The sequence below is a fragment of the Bos taurus genome, chromosome 3, assembly GCF_002263795.3.
Source record: "Bos taurus isolate L1 Dominette 01449 registration number 42190680 breed Hereford chromosome 3, ARS-UCD2.0, whole genome shotgun sequence".
NCBI lineage: Eukaryota > Metazoa > Chordata > Mammalia > Artiodactyla > Bovidae > Bos > Bos taurus.
In genome coordinates, this window is record NC_037330.1 from 49,027,149 (window position 1) to 49,050,850 (window position 23,702).

The following is a 23,702-nucleotide window of genomic DNA, read 5'->3' on the forward strand; positions in this document are numbered from 1 at the left end:
ATGCATGTCTGCTGAGTTGGTGATACTATCTAAACACACATTATCTCTATCTAATCAGGAAAAAAACAAATGTTATTACATTACTTTTTAGAGTTTCTTATGGGTAGAGTCAACAAGACACGATGCTAAGTGAGGGGAAGGAGAGCAAGCCCAGTGTACGGAGGAATGTGTCTTTTCTCTGAGAATTACAGTGCTTTAATGTCTTACCCCTTTCTTGATGTCACTAGATTATAAGGCTAATGATTTTTAAAATGTGAAGAGTAGGAAACAATTATGTTTGAAGAAGACAAATTTGGCAGAAAAGATTTTAAAAGGAGAGATTCTTTGAAATGAGGCTAATTTAAAAATACTGTAGTATCTAGGTAAGAATATTCAGAAAGAAAAATTAGCAGACACCAGTGACTAAAAGGATGACAGGTATGTATGGAGAGGAGAAAGAGTTAAAGGTGATAATATTTCCAGTTGTACAAAAGGAGAATAGTAAGGTAATTAAAGATGGAGAACACAGTATTATTTTATTTTTTAATCATTAAGAATAATAAATAGTGACAAAGATAATCTTGATAGAAGGGCAAAGGAAAGAATAATAAAACTTTATTCTGACAACCAGTTCACTTCCTAAAAATAAGGAATTCAGGTATCTTAAAAACATTAAATCAAATATGAAAAAGCAACCTTCAAACATATTTCGTATCAATGTTACTTGTTAACATCTTAATGTAATAAAAAGATCTTTCTAAATTTAATCTTGTCTTCAATATAATAAAGCAACACCATTTAGGATAGCTGTACTGAAGTACTCCAGTATTTCACATAAAATATAATAAAATAATATTTCACAAGCAATAGAAAATCATTTAAAAACTGGCACTGAACAACAGTGATATTTGACCTGTAGCAGAACAAAGGCTTTATAATTCTGTTGTTCTGACCTCATGTAACCATTAAAGGTGAACAGTGAACAGTTTCATAAAGCAATAATTTCATAAGACTTACCTCTTTACAAAATGTTTTAGGTACCATGATTTTCAGAATTCGCATGAGCCTTGAAAAAAACACCCTGTCCACCACAGCTCGCTCTTTTTTCCCCTCTTTCTACGTTAAAAAAGAAAGAAAGAAAGAAAGAAAGCTTTTTAAATAGCTATAACAAATAAGATTTTAAAACCATGTTTCATCTAAGTCAATATAAACAACTATCAAAATGGATACAGTATTTGAAGAATATAATATAGTCCTATACTGTTCTTCATATTCAAACATGCTTTCAAGAAAATAAGATATTACCAAAAACTGAAAAAGGAGGTGATAAGTTCTGAAACTTCAGAAAATATATGGAAAAAGAACACTGCAAACAGAAGAAACAGTACGGGCCATATACCAAGGTGAAAGCCCATTTAACAACAAAATGGCCAATCTGGCTGGACCTGTGAGCAAGAGACAGCAGTAGAAGATGAGGTCAGAGGACAACTAAGAAATGGTCAGGTACTTACTGTTTGTTCATTATCCACTTCCTGATTAACAACAGAATTTTTAAAAAATCTTGAGCAGGAATTTTCCTTCTATCAAGTACAGGAAACGTTTAGATTCCTAGATTTATCATTTAGCATTTCTAATGTGCACTCTCTTCCTTAAGAATTCACAGACAGACAAGGTTCCCTTACTCATTCAGTTCACATTCTAGCAGGGGAAACACAGATAAAAATAAACCAATAACCAAGTTATTACAGATAGTCCAGGCAGGGTCAAGACAAAAAGAATGACTTCAGAAAAGTATGAGAAGAAAGATCCCTTTGGGTGAGGGCAGTAAAGCACGGGCAACACCAGGCACAAAACCCAGTTCAGGAATAAAGCTGGTGTGCACGCTGAAGCACGAGATGACAGAGCAGAGGAAACAAGGGGAGAGAAGAAGGGGTGGGCAGGGCCCCAAAGAACAGAGCTCTGAAGCCACAGGCAGGATTCAGAGTTCACTGTCAGTGCGGAGGGGAACCACTGAAGACAGTTAAGAGCAGTAAGCCATGCTACTAGTAGTGTTAGTCACGCGGTCGTGTCCAACTCTCTGCGACTCCACGGACTGTAGTCTGCCAGGCTCCTCTCTCCATGGGATTCTCCAGGCAATACTGGAGTGGATTGCCATTCCCTTCTCCAGAGGATCCTCCCAAACTAGGGACTGAACCCAGGTCTCCTGCATTGCAAGTAGATTCTTAACCATCTGAGCTACAGAGACTACTCTCAGACATTTCTTCATTGCCACTGGTCCATGAAAACCTAGATACAAACCACTTGCAAGGATAAGAAAAAAGTGATGTGCACTGGGTATAGTGGACATTATTTACCTTATTAGTTTTGGGCTGTCTGGAAGAACGGGCAGAAGAAACTTATCAGAACTGGCAAGACTCTCCAGAAGGACCTCATCCTCAATTTAGCTCTTTTCCCCAACTCCCATAATCTCTGCTCACTTATTTACTAACTACTATGCTCTTGATACTATGCCCATGATAAACAAATAGCCATGGTATAGTAAATTCTATTAAACAAACTTTGTTGTAAATGTGCTTTAATTAAATTAATCTTATTAAACCTTGTGAGTAGTCTGTAAACTGAATTAAAATAATAAGCTACCATCCACATGTTAGACACTGTACTAAGTGCTTTATATATATAATCCTAATAAATAGTCACTGCATAGCTTACAGAACTGTAGACTAAAACATGAAGGCACTGAATGTGCGGAGTTAGGTCAGAAAGACTAAGACAGAAATAACTGGATAAGAATCAACTTATCATGTACCTTTGATTCCTGCTGGAACAAAGTTCAGGTCTTTCCAAACTTCTAACGGTTATAAACCTCATCCTACTGAGTCACAGGCCAAAGTATACTCCATTCACATGTATATGCATTCATTCATTCAATATTTACCTGGTCCCAGGCATTGTTCTAAATCATAGGGATACACTCGTGAGCAAAACTTAAAATGCCCTATTCACAGTCGATTCACTCTAGCTAGTCTATTCTCCTCAAGCCAAACTTTACAACTTCAACCTAAATCTCTCCTTTCACACCCCCCTCACAAACTAAGTATAGGAAGAATAAAGAGAAAGCAATATAACATCAACTGCCTTAAAAAGAAAAAGTTAAACTGCCTCCCAACCTCACTTCATCCCACCTGTAGTCAATACCTTCTCCATTTCTAGCTTGAGCCTTAGAATAATTTCAAGATAAAATGACCACCTCTGATTTAAACAAAGGACTACTATTTCTAGCTGCTCTAAAGAAAGGATCTAGGGCAAACCATGAGGAAGGTTTAAAAAAAAAAAGTTATAAGAAAGTAACAGTGAAGCACCTGGTATGTAATTAGCACTTTACCTGGTGTATAACTTCCCCTCCTCTTTTTCTCCTGTTCCTATTGTCACTGCTCCTATTTCTTATGCTGTCTGAAAGCTGACTTTATTATTTTTGTTAAATTTGAATCCATGAAGGCAACTATATACTCCCAAAAATGAGGAAACACCAGACACCTGGACTGGAGGGCTGACTCAGAAAGGCTGAAGAAATATCAAGGTGCTCTACCATTCCTGACACATAATAAAATTCATACCTGAAACCCATCTAAATACAAATAACTACAGAGACAGTACAGCTCATAAACACTACAAGTCTCTTCTAAGAATTCATTTTAAATTCACAATTGACTTCCCCCACCTATAAACTTCCCAGTAATTTTTTAATCTGACATGCAAATCATAGGGGGAAAAAAACATTAAAGACCATTTAAGAAGCTAAAGTAATAAGGCATTCAGAAAAAAAAAAAAAATATATATATATATATATATATGTCCCTGACATTCAGGAGGCAACAATGCCAAAGGGCAATGAGATTCTATTGATGTGTCAACCAACTTAGAAAGGTGACATGAACTAGAGTTGACAAAAAAGACACATGCTTGAAATAGCAAATAAAAGGTCATAGGGTACTGACAAAGTATAAGCACCTCTGTATATTGTTAGAGAAACTGTAAATCAACTATTATGTTGTATCCATCAAAATGTACAATGTATACTCACTGTCATAGGTAAAACAATCCAGCAAATTTACTTTCAGAAACATATCCTAGAGGTATTCCTGCACATGTGCTTAAATACATAAAAAATGAAAAAACTCATATACTGTTTTATAATACTATAAAATTAAAAACCTAAATGTGCATCAATTATGAGATACTATATAAATCATGGCAAATTTATGCAGTGAAGATTCTATACAATTGCAGAAAAGGAAGCAGCTCATATTTATACAAGACAATACTACAGAGTGGTTAAATTAACTAGGTCTATATGGATCTTAAAAAAACAATATGCTGAAAAAAAGTAGAACAATAAATACAATGATTTGATTTATAAAAGTTTCCAATAAGCAAAATAATTCTACCCATAGTGTTTATGGAGCTAAACACATACCTCAAAAGGATAAAAATATGCATGGGAATGCTAAATGCCAAACCCAGCACAGAGTTACCTTTACATATTTTGAATTTTATATCTTGTGTATTACATCAAAATTAAAAGAATTAATATTTTAAAGTCAACACTCTTTTTATACTCTTCTCTAAAATTTTTTCTCCTTAAATCTCATGTCTTATGAAAATTATCTCATCTCAACCCATCCTACCAAAGACTAAAAATTTCAATGAAAAAAATTCTAATTGCTTCCCCTCATAAGAGACACATTCACTGTAGAAAAACTAGAAAATTCTGACATGCAAAAACAGAGCCTATACCTACCATTTAGAGAAGTCAACTATTAACATTTGGCACGTATCTTACCAATATGTCCGTGTGTGCACTTCTTATAAATTTTACAAATGTGGTACCAATATGTACACTGTCTTAAACCTTTTTTTGCCAACCATTTGTTCTAAAACTAAATTTATCTTGCTTATACTATACAAGTAGCAAACAAGTAGATGTTTTTTAGAATATACAAAAAATAGGAAGAATTTTAAAATGTGTGAACAAATACTGATGTACTGAATAGTTTCAGTCATGTCCTAAAACTTGCAGATATGGTGGTATACAGAGAGTGATATAACTAAGATAACTAAGCTTTGAAGACTCAGGTATAACTTACATATGAGAGACTATGAAGATGGAAATAACAAGATAAGCATAAAATGTCCCATTTTTTAGACTATGGAAACTAAAGAGCAGCAATTTGATATCAATATCCAGGATATGCAGAGAACAGATATTAATATGAGGGCTCAGGAAGACCCAAGAGACTCTAATCACAAGAAGCCAGCAGAAGTTTACTAGGAATGAGTCACATCAAACCCTTCTAATTTTGTTGTTTGACAAGAATATCGTACTAGTATATTAGCTGACATAAGCTCCATGATGGTAGGAACTTTTCTAACTGCTATACACACAAAACCAGACCAATGCCAGGCATACATGAGGTGCTCAATCAATACATGGTGACAGAATGACTCAATAAAAGGAATTTGATATTTCTTATAAAACTATCATGGCCTTAATGGAGAAATACAGACCAGATTTTGTGACAGTTGGATATAGTCACAGCTAAATAAACTGTAACCAAAAAAACAAAAGATTAAGAGATGCCACAGAGGAATTTTCTTGTCCTAACCTAGAGAATACTATCAGCAATTGTGAGAAAGAGAAGACAAATTAAATTTGTACATAATACCTTCCACCTAACACATTAGGTGTTAGAATTATATTCAAAATCACACTAGGAGTTCCCTGGTGGCCTCGTGGTTAGGATTCCGGGCTTTCATTGCCATGGCCCTGGTTTATATCCTGATCAGGCAACTGAGATCCTGAAGGCCGTGTAGTGTGGCCAAAAAGAAAAAAAAATTACAGCAACAGAATACATATATTATAGAATAGACTAGTAGTATAGACCCTACCCACTCCAGTACTCTCTTGCCTGGAAAATCCCATGGACAGAGGAGCCTGGTAGGCTGCAGTCCATGGGGTCGCTAAGAGTCAGGCACAACTGAGTGACTTCACTTTCACTTTTCACTTTCATGCATTGGAGAAGGAAATGGCAACCCGCTCCAGTGTTCTTGCCTGGAGAATCCCAGGGATGGGGGAGCCTGGTGGGCTGCCGTCTATGAGTTCACACAGAGTCAGACACGACTGAAGCGACTTAGCAGCAGCAGCAGCATAGACCCTGCAGGTTGACTTAATGTTTATCTAAAAGCAACAACCTGAGTTCCCACATGACCTAGAAATTTTACTCCTAGGTATACACCCAAGAGAAATGAAAACATATGTCCACATGTCCATATGAAAACCTGTACATGAATGCATGAAAGTTCATAGCAGCATAATTCATAATGATCAAAAAGGAGGAAACCACTTAAATTTCCCACAACTAATGGTTAAACAAATGCGGTATATCTAAACAATGAAATGAAGTGAAGTAAAGTGAAGTCGTTCAGTTGTATCCAACTCTTTATGACCCCATGGACTATAGCCTGCCATGCTCCTCCGTCCACGGGATTTTCCAGGCAAGAATACTGGAATGGGTTGCCATTTCCTTCACCAGGGGATTACAATTCAGCAATTAAAAAAAAAAAATGAAGTACTGATGCATTCAACAACATATATAAACCCTAAAAACATCATGTTAAATAAAAGAAGCCAGTCACAAAATGCCAAATATTACCACATGATTCTATTTATATGAAATGTCCAAAATAGGGAAATCAACAGAGACCAGTGGCTCAGTGGTTACCAAGGGACAGGAGGAGAGGGTAATGAGGAATGATTACTAATGGGTGTGGAATTTCTTCATAAGGAATTGAAATTTTTTTAAAATTAGATAGTGGTGATGGCTGTATACCTCTGTAAACATATTAAAACCACTAAATTGTACACTTAAATGGATGGATTTTATGGTATATGAATTACATCTCAATAAAACTGTTACCCAAAAAAAGAAATAACTGATGAATACAGGTGTCTGTTAAAAGAGCTGTTCATCAGAAAGATACCTCAAGCTTACAATTTACCATAAACTCCACTTAATGTAAACAGAAGTAATGGCTAAAAAAGTAAAAGCAACTTTAGGCTGAATTTTAGCAATATGGTATTCATATCAAGAGATGTAATAGTGCAGATGCATTCCATGCTAGTCAGACCATTTCTGGACAACGACATTTTATCCTAAACATAGTGTCTGGAGGAAGTAACTAGTACAGATCCAGAGGAATGTATACATAATTAAGAACAATCAGAAACCATGTTACCTGAGAAACACTTGAAAGAATGAGAACTGCTTAGCATGGGGGGAAAAAAAAGATTCAGAAAATACAACTATCTTCACACAACATCAGAGTCTGTTAGAGAAAGCAGAGTAAACTTGTTCTATGTCTCTACAGAAGACAAAATAGAATCTTAGAGAAAGAAGATTACTTGCACCTTGGATTTGAACTAACAAAGTTACAGCTGTCTCCTAGGTAGTACTTTCCACCAAATGAACAGATTCAAGTAAATACTGGAAGTTACCTATCAAGGCTTTCTATCTTAGGATATGTAGTGGGTTTGGGATGATACTTAAGTTCCCTTCTAATCCTAAAATTCCATGACTTTATCCTAGTTCAAAAATATATAATGAAACAAATGAAGTAAATGCATGAAATCCCAAAGAGTAAATGATATAAATTTTACCTCATTGTTCTGTAATGGTGGTTTTCCATTTTTCTTACTGCAGAGAAAAAGAAAAAAGAGCAAGAGAGCTTTATTTGCAAATTGTTTCCATCATAAAAAAATTATTTTAAGAAATAAAAAGAATATACCAAATTCTCCAAATGAGTCTCTTCTTTTACATGTCATACTGAGACAGAATATATTAAATACAATAGTCCAACTGCCTCTTACTAACTATAATTCACAGAAAATGCTCAATAAATGTTAACTACCACTATCATGTGTCAGGCATTACATTGTAATTTTTTCATACACACACAAATATGATTTCTATGAATTCTATGATTTCTCCCATGAAGATATGGAATCTATCTTTCCATCCTTGAATCAAGGCTTGGCCATGACATTAGCAAACTGATACAAACAAGGGCCTGAAAACATTTGGGTACTAGGCTCACTCTCTTGCTGCTGGGAATCCTTTCCCAGCCCTGTGAGCGATCCCAGTTAGTAGCCTAAAGGCTGGGAGACTATGTGTACGAATGAAAAAACCGGCTTAGAAGAGTCAGTAGCACCACCAAGGTTCATGCAACTCAAAGTAGTTAATCTACCACTTGTACCCAGATCTGACTGCTAACCCAGGCTTCCTCCCCTAAACAATCAAATAACCAAACTTGGCTTCTGTTTATATACACTACCACCTCACCCTATGCTTCTATATAATATTGATCACAGTTAAAATCTCTTGTTTAATGTACGTTTCCTCCCAGTAAATTAGTTCCATGAAATCAGGAGCTACTGCAGGTTGGTCTCTCCAAAGTAGAGTACAAAAGGTCTATTAGAGATCAGCATCTGTGAAAGAAAGGCAAAGAAGGAAGCTAGGCAGAACTCAAAACTGAGATACACACCAACAAAATTTCAGCCAACCAGGTGGGAAGCCCTGAAGCAAGAAATGTTCATCCTAGTGCTCTGAGCCGGGATGAAATGGTAGGGTTTTTTAAACCTCTTCCTAACTCAATAAGCAAATCTACCCCGCTCCAGCAAGACCATGACCTTGGAGAAGGTAGCTCTGCAGCTGAGGCAGACCCTAAGATGTGTGCAGAAGGGGTTACCTGGTGATTCGCACTGCTCATAGCTGGACAATAAGCCCTTCTTTGAAGGGGAATCTGGATAGCACATCTCCTTTTCTACTACAAGGGTCATATATTACCCAATCCTCTATGTTCAATACCTAGTTGAGCCCCAGCGTTTTGCAGATTGAACATTTTCATTACAGGACACCATGTCACTGAGTAAGGCAAGAAGACACACAACTACAACGCAGTAAATGCTATCATTTTTAAAGTGCTTAGGCATATTATTACTGTTTCTAATTTCAACTATACTGCAGGATTGCTCATTTGTTTTTAAATTTTCATGAGACTACAAAACCATTTCAGAAGATGCCTTTTATATATATATATATACACACACACACACACACACATGTTCAAGCATGCACAGTTAATTATAAGCCCCTTTTATAAAGCTTTCTAAATTCCTATTTTTAAAGAATTTTTTAAAGTTTCCTCAGTTTTGAAGATACCAGCTATATGTGATTTAGTCACTAAGTCATCTCCAACTCTTGCAACCCCATGGACTATAGCCTGCCAGGCTCCTCTGTCCATGGGATTCTCCAGGCAAGAATACTAGAGTGGGTTGCCATTTCCTTCTCCAGAGGATCTTCCTGACGCAGGAATCGAACCTGGGTCTCCTACATTGCAGGCAGATTCTTTAGACTGAGCTACCAGGGAAGCCCTTACCAGCTATTTATACACATAAAAATTGCTTAGGATATATGAGAGCAGTATATTAGAATCCTGTTTAATAGATTACATTTTTTTTTTTACTTCATATGTCATAAAGATTATTTTTCTTTTTTTACTTCATATGTCTAAAGTGTAGAGAGAAGTTAATGTACTTACAAAAACAAGATCTACTAGTAGGCAGATTCAAGTCTAACAAAAATTCAGTATTTTCCTTTTATTTTTATCCTATGAAACTAGAAAGGCTCTACAACAGACATGTCTTCTACTCGTCTATGTTTCTTTTGACTACCAAAAAAAATCAACTTAGCAGCTAAATTAAATTCATTAAATAAAAGCATTCAACGTGTTCAAAATATATTACCAGTATGAACACAAATGGTGAAAGTGAAAGTCACTCAGTCATGTCCGACTCTTTGCGACCCCATGGATAATACAGTCCACGGAATTCTCCAGGGCAGAATACTGGAGTGGGCAGCCATTCCCTTCTTCAGGGGATCTTCCAAGCCCAGGGATCAAACTCAGGTCTCCTGCATTGCGGCTGAATTCTTTACCAGCTGAGCCACCAGGTGAGGTATCTATAATCTGATTTGGAGCAGTCACTAAACATCAGCTGTTTTGTTACATCTCAGGGTATAACCGAATTAAATTATTTTTAATCTAATTTTGTGACTATGTGAATGATGACCTTAAACCAGTCTATTATATCAAAATCGATGTTATGTTCAGACAGGAGCTGCTCATCTATTTTCTTCTTGCTCAATAAATCAGCACACTGGATGGCAGTCCTACATCAATTCTTTTCATTGCCTTCCCAATAGCTCAGCCTGGGCAGAGGGAAGGAAAAGAGAATCAAAGTACCAGGATAAGATGTATAAAAACAGTTTGGTTGCTAGAGTAAGAAACAGAGGCGCACAGAATAGATACATTATCAAATGCACGTGTTACTGAAAAGACAGGTAAATTATAAAGTAATGAGAGGGTAACAGGCAGGAAGGCCAGGGGTCTCTAAATGGAGGAAATAGCCTGCAAGTGTCAGACATTTTTATCTCTCTTAATCAGCAGGAGGAAACAAACTAGCAATATTTTTTTCCTTCTCTATACAAATTTAAAGGGAGGTTTCTCTTAAAATACTGTGTTGCCATAATGACACCTGGTTTCGGCTGAAGTTAGCTATTCTCGAGCCTAGAGATAATCAATGCCTTTTTCTTATGGAAATGTTCATCTTAAGCTATGCTAATGTACTATGCCTTTACCCCAAACTCTGTCTCCAAGTTGGTTCCCCTCTTGGCCCAGAACCTACTTGACAAACCAGTATGGATATTGTTCCCCTAATCTATGTAAATGAAACTATTTGTATGGTGATCTGCCCTTCTTCAAGATTCAAGTTAATCATTTTATGGCCCAGGATAAACCATTTGGCACCAAGACTATCCCAAAATGCATCTTATGGGTGAGGGGCCTAGTGCCATTCTGAATTTTAAGACATTCCTTTCTTTCATTAACAGACTGCTAGTGACTATATAACACCCAGCTGAAGACTAGCAGGCGGATACTCTTTCTACCCCCCTTCTGATGCCTATGTCAGAAGCTTTCTCTATCTCCTTTATACTTTAATAAAACTTTATTACACAAAAGCTCTGAGCGATCAAGCCTCGTCTCTGGCCCCGGACTGAATTCTTCTCCTCCGGGGGCCAAGAATCCTGGTGTATTCGCGTGATTCAACAACAACCTTTCATCTTGGGGGCTCGTCCGGGATCCTTCAGGACAAGGTAAGGATGCTTGGAGCTTTAGTTCTTTGTTCTCTTAGCGAACATGTTTTCTGCTGTGCTTTACTAACTCTACGGTGCGCTTGTGTAAATGAATGGCATGCCCTGCGTAAAACAAGTAAGGGGCCCTGCTCTGCGGTTCCACGGTGATCTCATACGGCTTATGGCAAAAACCTGTCAGGGCGTTATACTGACCTGCCAATGCCAAGAGGCACCCAATGTCTCCTTCAGGAACCGACCAGAAATGGGCAAAGCGTGCGGACTGAACTCTCCTTTCTCGGTCAAACTTTTCGGTCTCTTTGACCATTTCATAACTCCTTGGGAATTAGAAGTACTAACCTAATCTATCAGATCACAGACTTTCAAGGGACTTGTGATCTATACTGTTATTGTGTACTGTGGCTTAGGTCCCAAACTTGAATTGGTAGTCAAGAAAGCGCCTACCCTCACTAGGAATTGAAAGTTCGGAAGCTAGATGGAGCTCTAGCTCCCAGAACATCTCTGAGGTTAAAGGTTACTCAGATTGGGACTGCAATGGGTTTTTTTATTTCTTTGGTAACGCTGGCTCTTAGTGGATCAGAGGAGGCTATTATACTGGTGTGGTGATGCTTGGAAAGAACATCTCAGTTTTGTGTTCGTGTCGGTCTTATTGTCGTCAGGAAATACTCAGGGTCGTGCACAGGCACTCAGGTGACAAATGTTTCCCCCGGTAGTCTTAGCTTGGGAGGCATTCCGGAAGGTTACTCTGATTCACCCCGGGTGACATCAGAGGCAAGCAAGGTTAAGGGTGAAGAGCTGGACGTCAAGTAGGGATGCTATCAAGTCTACCCCTGGTACATCCCCACCCCATCTCGGTGGTAGAACCGGGAGGGACGAGTACGGCGCCTGCGTTGGTAAGGGACAGACTAAGTCCAACCAGGAAGGAAAAGCTTTTGGTGTAACGTCTGTCTACACCCCCATCTAGAGCAGGGAGGGACGCCTCCGGTAGAAAAATGGCACTGGTCGCTTTTTTTCTCTCTTACAGATGGGAGCTAACAATTCCAGCCTCACTCCTTTGAACTGTGTCCTGAAAAACTGGGATAGATTTGATCCCCAGGGCTTAAAGAAGACACTCCTGGTCTTCCTATGTGATACCGCATGGCCACGGTATCCATTGGAGGATGGCGAACAGTGGCCAGTTGGAGGGTCTCTTAAGTATAATACTGTTCTACAATTAGACCGGTTCTGTAAGGAACAAGGAAAATGGGTAGAAGTAGCATATGTGTCGCCCTTTTTCTCTCTGCGAAATATGCCAGACTTATGTCCTAAGGGTATAGATTTGGGCGTGGAATCTTCAGCTCCCTCCTGTCCTCTTACTTTGCCGCCGTACCCGGGACTCCAAACTGGGATTCAAACTGCCCACATGGAGGTCCAAACAACTCCTGTCTCAGTACGACCTCAGACTACTCTGGTTTCAGTAGATACTCAGACCATCGAAATAAGAGATGAGATGGAGGACAGGAGACAAAGAGAAGAGGAAAAACAGGTTTCTCCAATCTAACCCTGGGATCATATGCGCAGAGCAGCCAGAGAGACTGAGGAACACCCACACAAGCTGTTGCCTCTTTATGAAACACCCACCGGGAGAAACAATCAGTCTGTGAGAGTTAATAAGCCTTTTTCTTATCAAGAAATACAAAGAATCAAGGAGGATCTGGGAGACTATTTAGAGGACCCAGAAAAATATATTAGAGCTTTTAAAGGTGTTACTCTGCTTTATGACCTCACTTGGAAGGATGTGATGTATATCTTGGGACAAACGCTGACTCCTGAGTCAAAGACTCGAGTTTTGGGAAAAGCGGTTGCTTATGGAGATGAGTGGCTTGGTAATGAATCAGTAGGGAAGAGGGAGAATGAGATAGCGGCCCTCCCCACTGGGAATCAGGCGGTCCCAACTATAGAACCAGACTGGGACTACAACACAGCTAAAGGAAGATGGGATCAGAGTCATTTTGTTAGATGTCATTTTGTTAGATCCTTGAAGGACTTAGGCTGGCGCGTTCTAAGCCTTTAAACTATGGCAAATTGGCAGATATAGAACAGGAGGAAAAAGAAGCTCCTGGTAAATTCCTAGATAGACTGAGAGAAGGCCTTCGCAGATTCACTGAGATTGATCCCAAAAGTGAAGAGGGAAAAGTGATCTTAAAGGATAGATTTCTCACTCAGTCGGCTCCAGATATCCGCCGTAAGCTACTAAAACAGGCGTATGGACCAAATCAGTCTTTAGATACTCTGTTACAACTGGCTCAGACAGTCTATTATGGTAGGGAATATGAGGAAAAGAAAGGCAAAAAAAGACAAAGGAAAAGGCGGAAGCCTTCGCCATGGCTATGAAAAACATTCTTAAACAGCCTGAGAAAAATGCCCAGAGGGTCCCAGGTGAAAAGTGATGGGCTTGCTATTACTGTGGAAAGGAGGGGCACCTCAAGCGTGATTGCCCTCAGGCATCTAAGCCGCCCCCGGCTCCATGTCCGGTCTGCAAAGGACCACACTGGAAGAGAGACTGCCCCCAGAGGCGTAGGTCTCCCGGGTCGGACTCTCAAGACAATCAGGACTGAAGGTGCCCGGGGGTCCCCACACAAGCTCCCGTCCTAATTACACCTGAGGAACCCCGGGTATTAATAGTTGTGGGGGGCCAATCCGTCGATTTCCTTTTAGATACTGGGGCAACTTATTCTGTGCTTACTGAAGCCCCTGGCCCACTTTCTTCCCGATCTGCTTCCATAATGGGCCTGTCTGGACGAGCCAAAAGGTATTATTTCAGTTATTCTTTATCTTGCAACTGGGATTCTGTGCTGTTTTCACACGAGTGTCTGACCGTGCCAGAATCTCCCTCACCCCTTTTGGGAAGGGATATACTGAGCAAGGTCCATGCCTCTGTTTTCATGAATATGGAGCCCTTCCTTTCTCTCCCTTTAGTTGAACAAAATGTAAATCCTAGAGTATGGGCTGATGGAAAATCTGTGGGTCGAGCACAAAATGCTATTCCTGTAGTTGTTAAGCTCAGAGACCCACACGTATTTCCACATAAGAAGCAGTATCCACTGAAACCTGAAGTTAAGGAAGGGTTAAAACCCATCATCGAAAATTTAAAGGAGCAGGGACTATTAATTCCCTGTAACAGTCCTTGCAACACTCCTATTTTGGGTATAAAGAAATCGAATGGTAAATGGAGACTAGTTCAAGATTTACGAATAATAAATGAGGCCGCGGTTCCTTTACACCCCGTGGTGCCTAATCCTTATACTCTTATTGTCTGAAATTCCTGAACGGGCCAAATATTTCTCAGTAATTGATTCAAAGGATGCCTTCTATTCAGTGCCTTTGGCGCAAGAAAGTCAATTCCTATTTGTCTTTGAAGACCCTACGCAGCCAGCTTCTCAGTTAACCTGGACAGTTTTGCCCCAGGGATTTCATGACAGTCCTCACTTATTCGGACAAAGTTTGTCACGGGATCTACAAAACTTTAATAGCTCTGAAGCAGTGGTGTTACAATATGTAGATGATATTTTGCTCTGTGCTGAGACAGAGGAAGCTTGTTCGTGAGCCTCAGAAGATTTCTTAAACTTTCTGGCAGACTGTGGTTACAAGGCATCAAGAGAGAAGGCTCAGCTTTGTCAAAAATCGGTTAGATATCTGGGCCTAATCATATCAGAAGGGACTAGGGCCATAGGCCCTGAGAGAATTAAACCTATACTAAATCACCCCCTACCTATGACTTTAAGACAATTGAGAGGATTTTTGGGAATCACAGGTTACTGTCACATTTGGATTCCGGGTTACGGGGAACTTGCCCGGCCTTTATATAAACTTATAGCTGAAACTCAGCAGGCCCAAACCGACAAACTGGTTTGGTCTCCAGAAACTCAAAAGGCTTTTAAGGTTCTTCAGACTGCTCTCCTGCAAGCTCCAGCTCTAAGCTTGCCCACAGGGTCAGAATTTAATTTGTTTGTCACTGAAAGAAAATGTGTGGCATTGGGAGTTTTGACACAACCCCGAGGGCCTCACCAGCAACCTATTGCTTATCTAAGCAGAGAATCAGATGTAGTTTCACGTGGGTGGCCCCACTGCCTAAGAGTAATTGGGGCAGCAGCTTTATTAGCACCTGAAGCTTTAAAAATAATTAATGGATGAAACCTTACTGTACTGACTTCTCATGATGTGAGTGAAATCTTAAATTCTAAGGTTAATATTTGGATGACAGACAGTAGGCTTCTTAAGTATCAGTCATTGTTGTTAGAAAGACCAGTAACTAAGCTTAAAGTTTGTGGAAATTTAAATCCTGCCACTTTTCCTTCCTGAAAAGGAAAATCAAAGACCTGATCACGATTGTTCTCAATTCCTAACTCTGAACTATGCAGCTCGGGAGGATCTAAAGGATACCCCATTAGACAATCCTGACATGGAAATATTTACAGATGGCAGTTCTTTTGTTCAGGATGGAAAGCGTAAAGCAGGTTACGCTATGGTGACTGCTGAACAGGTTTTGGAAGCAAAATCTCTCCCCCAGGGAACCAGTGCTCAGTTAGCGGAGCTTGTGGCTCTGCCCTGAGCTCTAGAATTAAGCAAAGGGCAGCGGATGGGCCTGATAATCTATGTGAGTCTACTTCTGCTGACTCCAAAAATCCTGAGTCTGCTGTTTGAGCCTCAAGACAATGCCTTCCTGTCCTGGGCTCACTCCTATGCTGCATTCCACAATCGGACTAACTGCTGTGTCTGTGGAGCACTCCCCTCTTCATCAGTGGAAGGCTTCCAGAGGTAGACATCTCCACTTCAAGAAAAAGACTTTCTCCAAGTCTGTGAATACCTTCGACAACAATCACATGCGATGCCTCTTCTTCATCTGATGACATCTAGCAACCCTAAAATGGACTGGTGCAACTTTGTACTCTAACTATGGACATAATGTGACTTTTAATTTTGATTCCTCAATTGCCTCACTTTGGGAGACATTAACTAGTTCCCCATGGTGGACAACTATCTTAATTACAATAATTCTGGTTGTTTTGTTCTTGCTGTCTGCTCCCTGCATCTGTAATTGTATAACTGGATTTGTTTCTAGCCACATGAAAGCTTTTAAGTTACAAATGGTTGCTCAAACTCCTGCTACTGCTGTAGCTTCCTCCAGCTACTATTTGGGGCCCCTGGATCAGATATCCTCAATATGAGGATTAGGAGAATATGTTGCCTCACCAATTTAGGGACAACGCCCCTTGTCAGCTCAGAAGTAGTTATGGAATGAGGACGCCCCTTTTTCCTAGGCAACATAATTCTCCTAAAAGAAAAGGGGGGAATGAGAGGGTAACAGGCAGGAAGGCCAGGGGTCTCCAAATGGAGGAAATAGCCTGTAAGTGTCAGACATTTTTATCTCTCTCAAGCGGCAGGAGGAAACAAACTAGCAATATTTTTTTCCTTCTCTATACAAATTTAAAGGGAGGTTTCTCTTAAAATACTGTGTTGCCATAATGACACCTGGTTTCGGCTGAAGTTAGCTATTCTCGAGCCTAGAGATAATCAATGCCTTTTTCTTATGGAAATGTTCATCTTAAGCTATGCTGATGTACTATGCCTTTACCCCAAACTCTGTCTCCAAGTTGGTTCCCCTCTTGGCCCAGAACCTACTTGACAAACCAGTATGGATATTGTTCCCCTAATCTATGTAAATGAAACTATTTGTATGGTGATCTGCCCTTCTTCAAGATTCAAGTTAATCATTTTATGGCCCAGGATAAACCATTTGGCACCAAGACTATCCCAAAATGCATCTTATGGGTGAGGGGCCTAGTGCCATTCTGAATTTTAAGACATTCCTTTCTTTCATTAACAGACTGCTAGTGACTATATAACACCCAGCTGAAGACTAGCAGGCAGGTACTCTTTCTACCCCCTTCTGATGCCTATGTCAGAAGCTTTCTCTATCTCCTTTTATTATTTAATAAAACTTTATTACACAAAAGCTCTGAGCGATCAAGCCTCGTCTCTGGCCCCGGATTGAATTCTCCTCTGGGGGCCAAGAATCCCGGTGTATTCGCGTGATTCAACAACAACCTTTCAGTAACATGGTCAAGAATCATTCAGACATCTACTAATTGCTTACTGCATGCTAAGGACTGTTCTAGATCAGCACTTCTCGAACCTTCTGGTCTCAGGATTCTCAAGAACTTTTATTTATTTGTGTTACATGAATACTTATCACACAGAATTTCAATCTCAGAAATTTTTAAAAAATACTTATTTACTCATTTAAAGATAATAAACACATTACACATTAAATAAAATTTTATTTTAAAAAAGCTGTATTTTCCTAGAAAAAACAATTTAGTAAGAAAAGTGGCATTGTTTCATATTTTGACAAATCTCCTTAACGACTGGCTTAACAGAGAACAAGTGGATTCTCATATCTGAGTCTGTATTTATTCTATCTACGGCAATACAGATCTGTTGCTGTTTAGTCGATAAAGTCGCGTCTACTCCTTGCGACTCCATGGACTGTAGCCCACCAGGTTCCTCTGTCCATGGGATTTCCCAGGCACGAATACTAGGTAGCTGTAAAACAGGAGTATTCTAGTAAGTGTGGATATTCTTCTGTGATACTATAATGTGGCGATGCAGTCTGAAAATTGTATCAATAAACTTATACTCTGATATAATAAAATTCACTAATCTACATTATATTCCACTTTCAATGGCTCTGTTTACCCATTCTAGATTTTTTAAGATCATGTATTAGTCATTTGGACAACAATGCTTCACTGAGTTCAACTGCAGGCCTTCCAATTGCAACACATGATACAATATTTTTCAAAATTACACTTGTTAATATTGCCACCCATCTTACCAGAAAGGCCTTAAGCACTGGGAAGCTAGCAAGCTCAGGGTAGCAAACAACTTTTTAAAATTCCGATTTTTCACTTGAAAGCCTAAATTATAACATTAGCAACAAATACTGCCAGTTGTTTTTCCTTGAAGGCAATACAAGAAAACATCTGCAATATTCAAGGCTGAATAAACACAGTTATTCAGTCTTTCTTCCAAGTAAAAATGATGTCACACACAAAGTAGCTAGTTCAGTTCACAACTCAAATAATTGAACAGTGCTTTCTCTGAAGACAACCTCTATACTTAGTACACTGCATGAAGCACTTTTGCAGATTTCTCATTTTTCTCTGCCAAAAACATTACAAAAAAGAAAGACAATAGTAACTAACTATTTATAAAAACGTTTATGAGGGTTTTATCCAAGAAATGCAAGATCGGGTTCAGTTCAGTTGCTCAGTCATGTCCGTCTCTTTGTGACCCCATCAACAGCAGCACGCCAGGCCTCCCTGTCCATCACCAACTCCCGGAGTTCCCCCAAACCCATGTCCATCGAGTCACTGATGCCATCCAACCATCTCATCCTCTGTCATCCCCTTCTCCTCCTGCCCTTCAATCTTTCCCAGCATCAGGGTCTTTTCAAAAGAGTCAGCTCTTCACTTCAAGTGGCCAAAGTATTGGAGTTTCAGCCTCAACATCAGTCCTTCCAATGAATATTCAGAACTGATTTCCTTTAGGATGGACTGGTTGGATCTCCTTGCTGTCTAAGGGACTCTCAAGAGTCTTCTCCAACACCACAGTTCAAAAGCATCAATTCTTCGGCGCTCACCTTTCTTCACAGTCCAACTCTCACATCCATACATGACCACTGGAAAAACCATAGCCTTGACTAGACGGACCTTTGTTGACAAAGTAATGTCTCTGCTTTTCAATATGCTGTCTAGGTTGGTCATAACTTTCCAAGATCATGTTAACATTTGAAATATCAATGCAATTCATCCTATTAACAGTTTTTAAAGAATAAACATATGATCATATCAATAGATATAGAAAGACCTTATGACAAAACCCAACACCTGCTCATCCTAAAAAACTCTCAGACTATAAATAAAAGAAACTTCCTCAATATAAAAAAGGATATCAAGACATCAACAAACACCTACAACTATCACCGTACCAAAAAACAAAAGACTTAATCTCTCTGTAAGATCTGGAACGTGCCAAAGATGCCAACTCTCAGCACTTTTATTCAATATCATTACTGAAGTACACACTACAATAAGGCAAGGAGAAGAAACAAAAGGCACATAGAATGAAAATGGATAAGTATAACTACCTTTATCACATACTCTATTAATATCTATATAGAAAACCCTAAAGAATCTACAAAAAAGCTAAGGGAGTTCAACTAGTTTCTAGGATATAACATCTATACACAAACATCAACTGCATTTTAAATATGAGTGTAGAACAACTGGAAATTGAAATTTTAAACATACCATTTTCAAAAGCATCAAAATATTAAATATTTAGTATTAAAATGAAAACAAAAGATGCACAAGACTTGCGTGCTGAAAAATACAACACCCTGCAAAGAAATGTTCAAAGAAGACTAGAGAGATCTATCATGCTCAAGGATAAGAAGAGTCAATATTATTAAAATGTCAATTCTTCCCTAATTGATTTAGAAATTCAATGAAATCCCAATCAAAATCCTACCAGACTTTTCTGTAAAGATAACAAATTGAATCTAAACTCCATTTGGAAACGTGGAGGACTTAGAATAACCAATAAATTCTGACAAAGAACAAAGTTAGAGGAACTGCACCTGACGTCAAGGCTTATCATAAAGCTATGCTAATTAAGAGAGTTTGATATTGGAGTATAAATAGAAGTCAAGAAATAAAAAAGTCCAAAGTAGACCTATACATATGTGGTGCAAAGGCAACTCATTAAGGAAAGGATAATCTTTTAACCAATGGTCTTGGATCAACTATTCCAAATCCTGAAAGATGATGCTGTGAAAGTGCGGCACTCAATATGCCAGCAAGTTTGGAAAACTCAGCAGTGACCACAAGACTGGAAAAGGTCAGTTTTCATTCCAATCCCAAAGAAAGGCAATGCCAAAGAATGCTCAAACTACCACATAATTGCACTCATCTCACACGCTAGTAAAGTAATGCTTAAAATGCTCCAAGCCAGGCTTCAGCAATATGTGAACCGTGAACTTCCTGATGTTCAAGCTGGTTTTAGAAAAGGCAGAGGAACCAGAGATCAAATTGCCAACATCCGCTGGATCATGGAAAAAGCAAGAGAGTTCCAGAAAAACATCTATTTCTGCTTTATTGACTATGCCAAAGCCTTTGACTGTGTGGATCACAATAAACTGTGGAAAATTCTGAAAGAGATGGGAATACCAGACCGCCTGATCTGCCTCTTGAGAAATCTGTATGCAGTTCAGGAAGCAACACTTAGAACTGGACATGGAACAACAGACTGGTTCCAAATAGGAAAAGGAGTATGTCAAGGCTGTATATTGTCACCCTGTTTATTTAACTTCCATGCAGAGTACATCATGAGAAACGCTGGACTGGAAAAAACACAAGCTGGAATCAAGATTGCCGGGAGAAATATCAATAACCTCAGATGTGCAGATGACACCACCCTTATGGCAGAAAGTGAAGAGGAACTCAAAAGCCTCTTGATGAAGGTGAAAGTGGAGAGTGAAAAAGTTGGCTTAAAGCTCAACATTCAGAAAACGAAGATCATGGCATCTGGTCCCATCACTTCATGGGAAATAGATGGGGCAACAGTGGAAACAGTGTCAGACTTTATTTTTTGGGGCTCCAAAATCACTGCAGATGGTGACTGCAGCCATGAAATTAAAAGACGCTTACTCCTTGGAAGGAAAGTTATGACAAACCTAGATAGCATATTCAAAAGCAGAGACATTACTTTGCCAACAAAGGTTCATCTAGTCAAGGCTATGGTTTTTCCTGTGGTCATGTATGGATGTGAGAGTTGGACTGTGAAGAAGGCTGAGTGCCAAAGAATTGATGCTTTTGAACTGTGGTGTTGGAGAAGACTCTTGAGAGTCCCTTGGACTGCGAGGAGATCCAAGCAGTCTGTTCTAAAGGAGATCAGCCCTGGGATTTCTTTGGAAGGAATGATGCTAAAGCTGAAACCCCAGTACTTTGGCCACCTCATGCGAAGAGTTGACTCATTGGAAAAGAGTCTGATGCTGGGAGGGATTGGGGGCAAGAGGAGAAGGGGACAACAGAGGATGAGATGGCTGGATGGCATCACCGACTCGATGGACATGAGTCTGAGTGAACTCTGGGAGTTGGTGATAGACAGGGAGGCCTGGCGTGCTGCGATTCATGGGGTCGCAAAGAGTCGGACACGACTGAGCGACTGATCTGATCTGATTGGATCAACTGGGCTTCACAGGTGGCCCTAGTGGTAAAGAACCTTACTGCCAATGCAGGAGACATAAGAGACTCAGGTTTGATCCCTGGGTTGGGAAGATGCCCTGGAAAAGAGAATGGCAACCCAATCTAGCATTCTTGCCTAAAGGATCCCATGGACAGAGGAGCCTGGCGAGCTACAGTTCATGGGGTTGCAAAGAGTCAGACACGACTTAAGTGACTTAGCACGCATGCATGCACTAGATCAACTGGACAGACATATGCGAGGGAAAAAAAAGGAATCTCAAACATTATTGCATACCATATACAAAAATTAACCTGAAGTGAAACAGAGACCTAAATGTAAGAGCTAAAACTACAAAATTTCTAGAAGAGAACAGAAGATCTCAGTAATCTTGAGCTAAATAAGTAAAGTGAAGTGAAGTCGCTCAGTCGTGTCCAACTCTTCGCGACCCTATGGACTGTAGCCTGCCAGGCTCCTCCAACCATGGGATTTTCCAGACAAGAGTACTGGATGGGGTTGCCATTTCCTTCTCCAAAGAGTTAAATAAAGATTCATTAAATAGGATAAACTGCACAGTAAAAAAAAAATCAATAAATTAGAATTCATCAAAATCCTAAATGTTTGTTTCTCAAAAGATACTGCTAAGAAAAGTAAAAGACAAGCCACCAAGTGGGAGAAAACATATGTAAAATACACACCCAAGAAAAAAACTGTATTCAGAATAAATGACAGACTCTCAGAATCAAGTAAGAAGCAATTCATTTAAAGATTTAAACAGATATATTGCCACATAAAATGTACGGATGAAAAATAAACAGGAAACATGCCCCATATCATTGGTTCTAAGGGAAATTCAAATTAAAACCACAGTGAGAAACCACTACATACATCCACTAGAATGGCTAAGATTAAAAAGACCGATCCTAGCAAGTGTTATCAATATGTGGAGCAACTGGAATTTTTTTATACTTCTGATGGGAGTATGACATGGAACACTCACTTTGGAAAAGTTTCTTAAAAAGTTAAACATAACACCTACCATATAACCCAGCCATTCCACTACTAAGCATTTGCTCAAGGAAAATAAAAGTGTGTTTCCAGACATAGACCTTACACAAATGTTCACAGTAGCTTTATTTTTAATAGCCAAAACCTTGCAACATCCAAATGTTCAACAAGCAAGTGGATTTTAAAAATCAAAGTATTTCCATAAAATGTATTCAACAATTTAAAAAAATGATGAATGCAATATGAATATATCTCGAAATCATGATGCTGACTGAAAGTAGCTAGACAAAAAATGTGCATAGTTAGATTCCACTTATATGAAATTCCAGAGCAGCCAAATATCATCTACAGTTTTATGCAGTAGGTCAGTAGTGCCTTTAGGCTGGTGGAGGGGAGAAGACTGACCACAGAGGGGCAAGGGGGACCTTTGGAGTGATGGAGATGTTTGTTATCTTAATTGGAGTGATGGTTTCACTGATGCTTACATGTGAAAACTTACTAAGTTGTGTTTTAAATATAAGCAGTTCATTATGCATCAATAAAGCTTTAATAAAACTCTAAAAGAAAAGATGACCCACTCCAGTACTCTTGCCTGGAAAATCCCATGGACGGAGGAGCCTGGTGGGCTGCAGTCCATGGGGCCGCTAAGAGTCGGACACGACTGAGCGACTTCACTTTCACTTTTCACTTTCATCATTGGAGAAGGAAATGGCAACCTACTCCAGTGTTCTTGCCTGGAGAATCCCAGGGACAGGGGAGCCTGGTGGGCTGCCACCTATGGGTTCATGAAGAGTCGGACACGACTGAAGCGATTCAGCAGCAGCAGCAGCAGCAGCAAAGGAAGATGACCAAAATTTAGGAGAGACATTTTCCTAAGAATACAATATAAAAGTAAATTTTGTTTGTTCTTTATTGGAAAGGCAAGGGAGAAGGAGTTAACTGTTCTTTAATAAAGTCAACAAAATATGTAAAATTAATAAGCAGAAACTTCCCCCAACAAACTATGAGACTACGAAAAAGAAACTGACAAAAACTGAAGAGAAGCTTTCAGACAATTTCTAGACTAAGCAAAAAAAGAACACAATTCAGAAAACTTTAATCAGAGTTTAGTTATCCAGAACAATAATTCTGATCCTAGAATTTCTCACTTAGTTCATTTTC

The 23,702-nt window shown here is 39.2% G+C and overlaps 1 protein-coding gene across 1 annotated transcript in view; it reads right to left on the bottom strand.

The window, feature by feature from the left end:
- ABCD3 (ATP binding cassette subfamily D member 3) overlaps window positions 1–23,702 on the bottom strand; it is an 89,395-nt gene that overhangs the window by 46,376 nt on the left and 19,317 nt on the right. The window contains exons 2-3 of the mRNA NM_001105396.1: window positions 7,697–7,733; window positions 997–1,095 (exon numbers count right to left, since the gene is read on the bottom strand). Coding sequence (NP_001098866.1) covers window positions 997–1,095; window positions 7,697–7,733 — 136 coding nt within the window. The remainder of the gene's footprint in view (window positions 1–996; window positions 1,096–7,696; window positions 7,734–23,702) is intronic.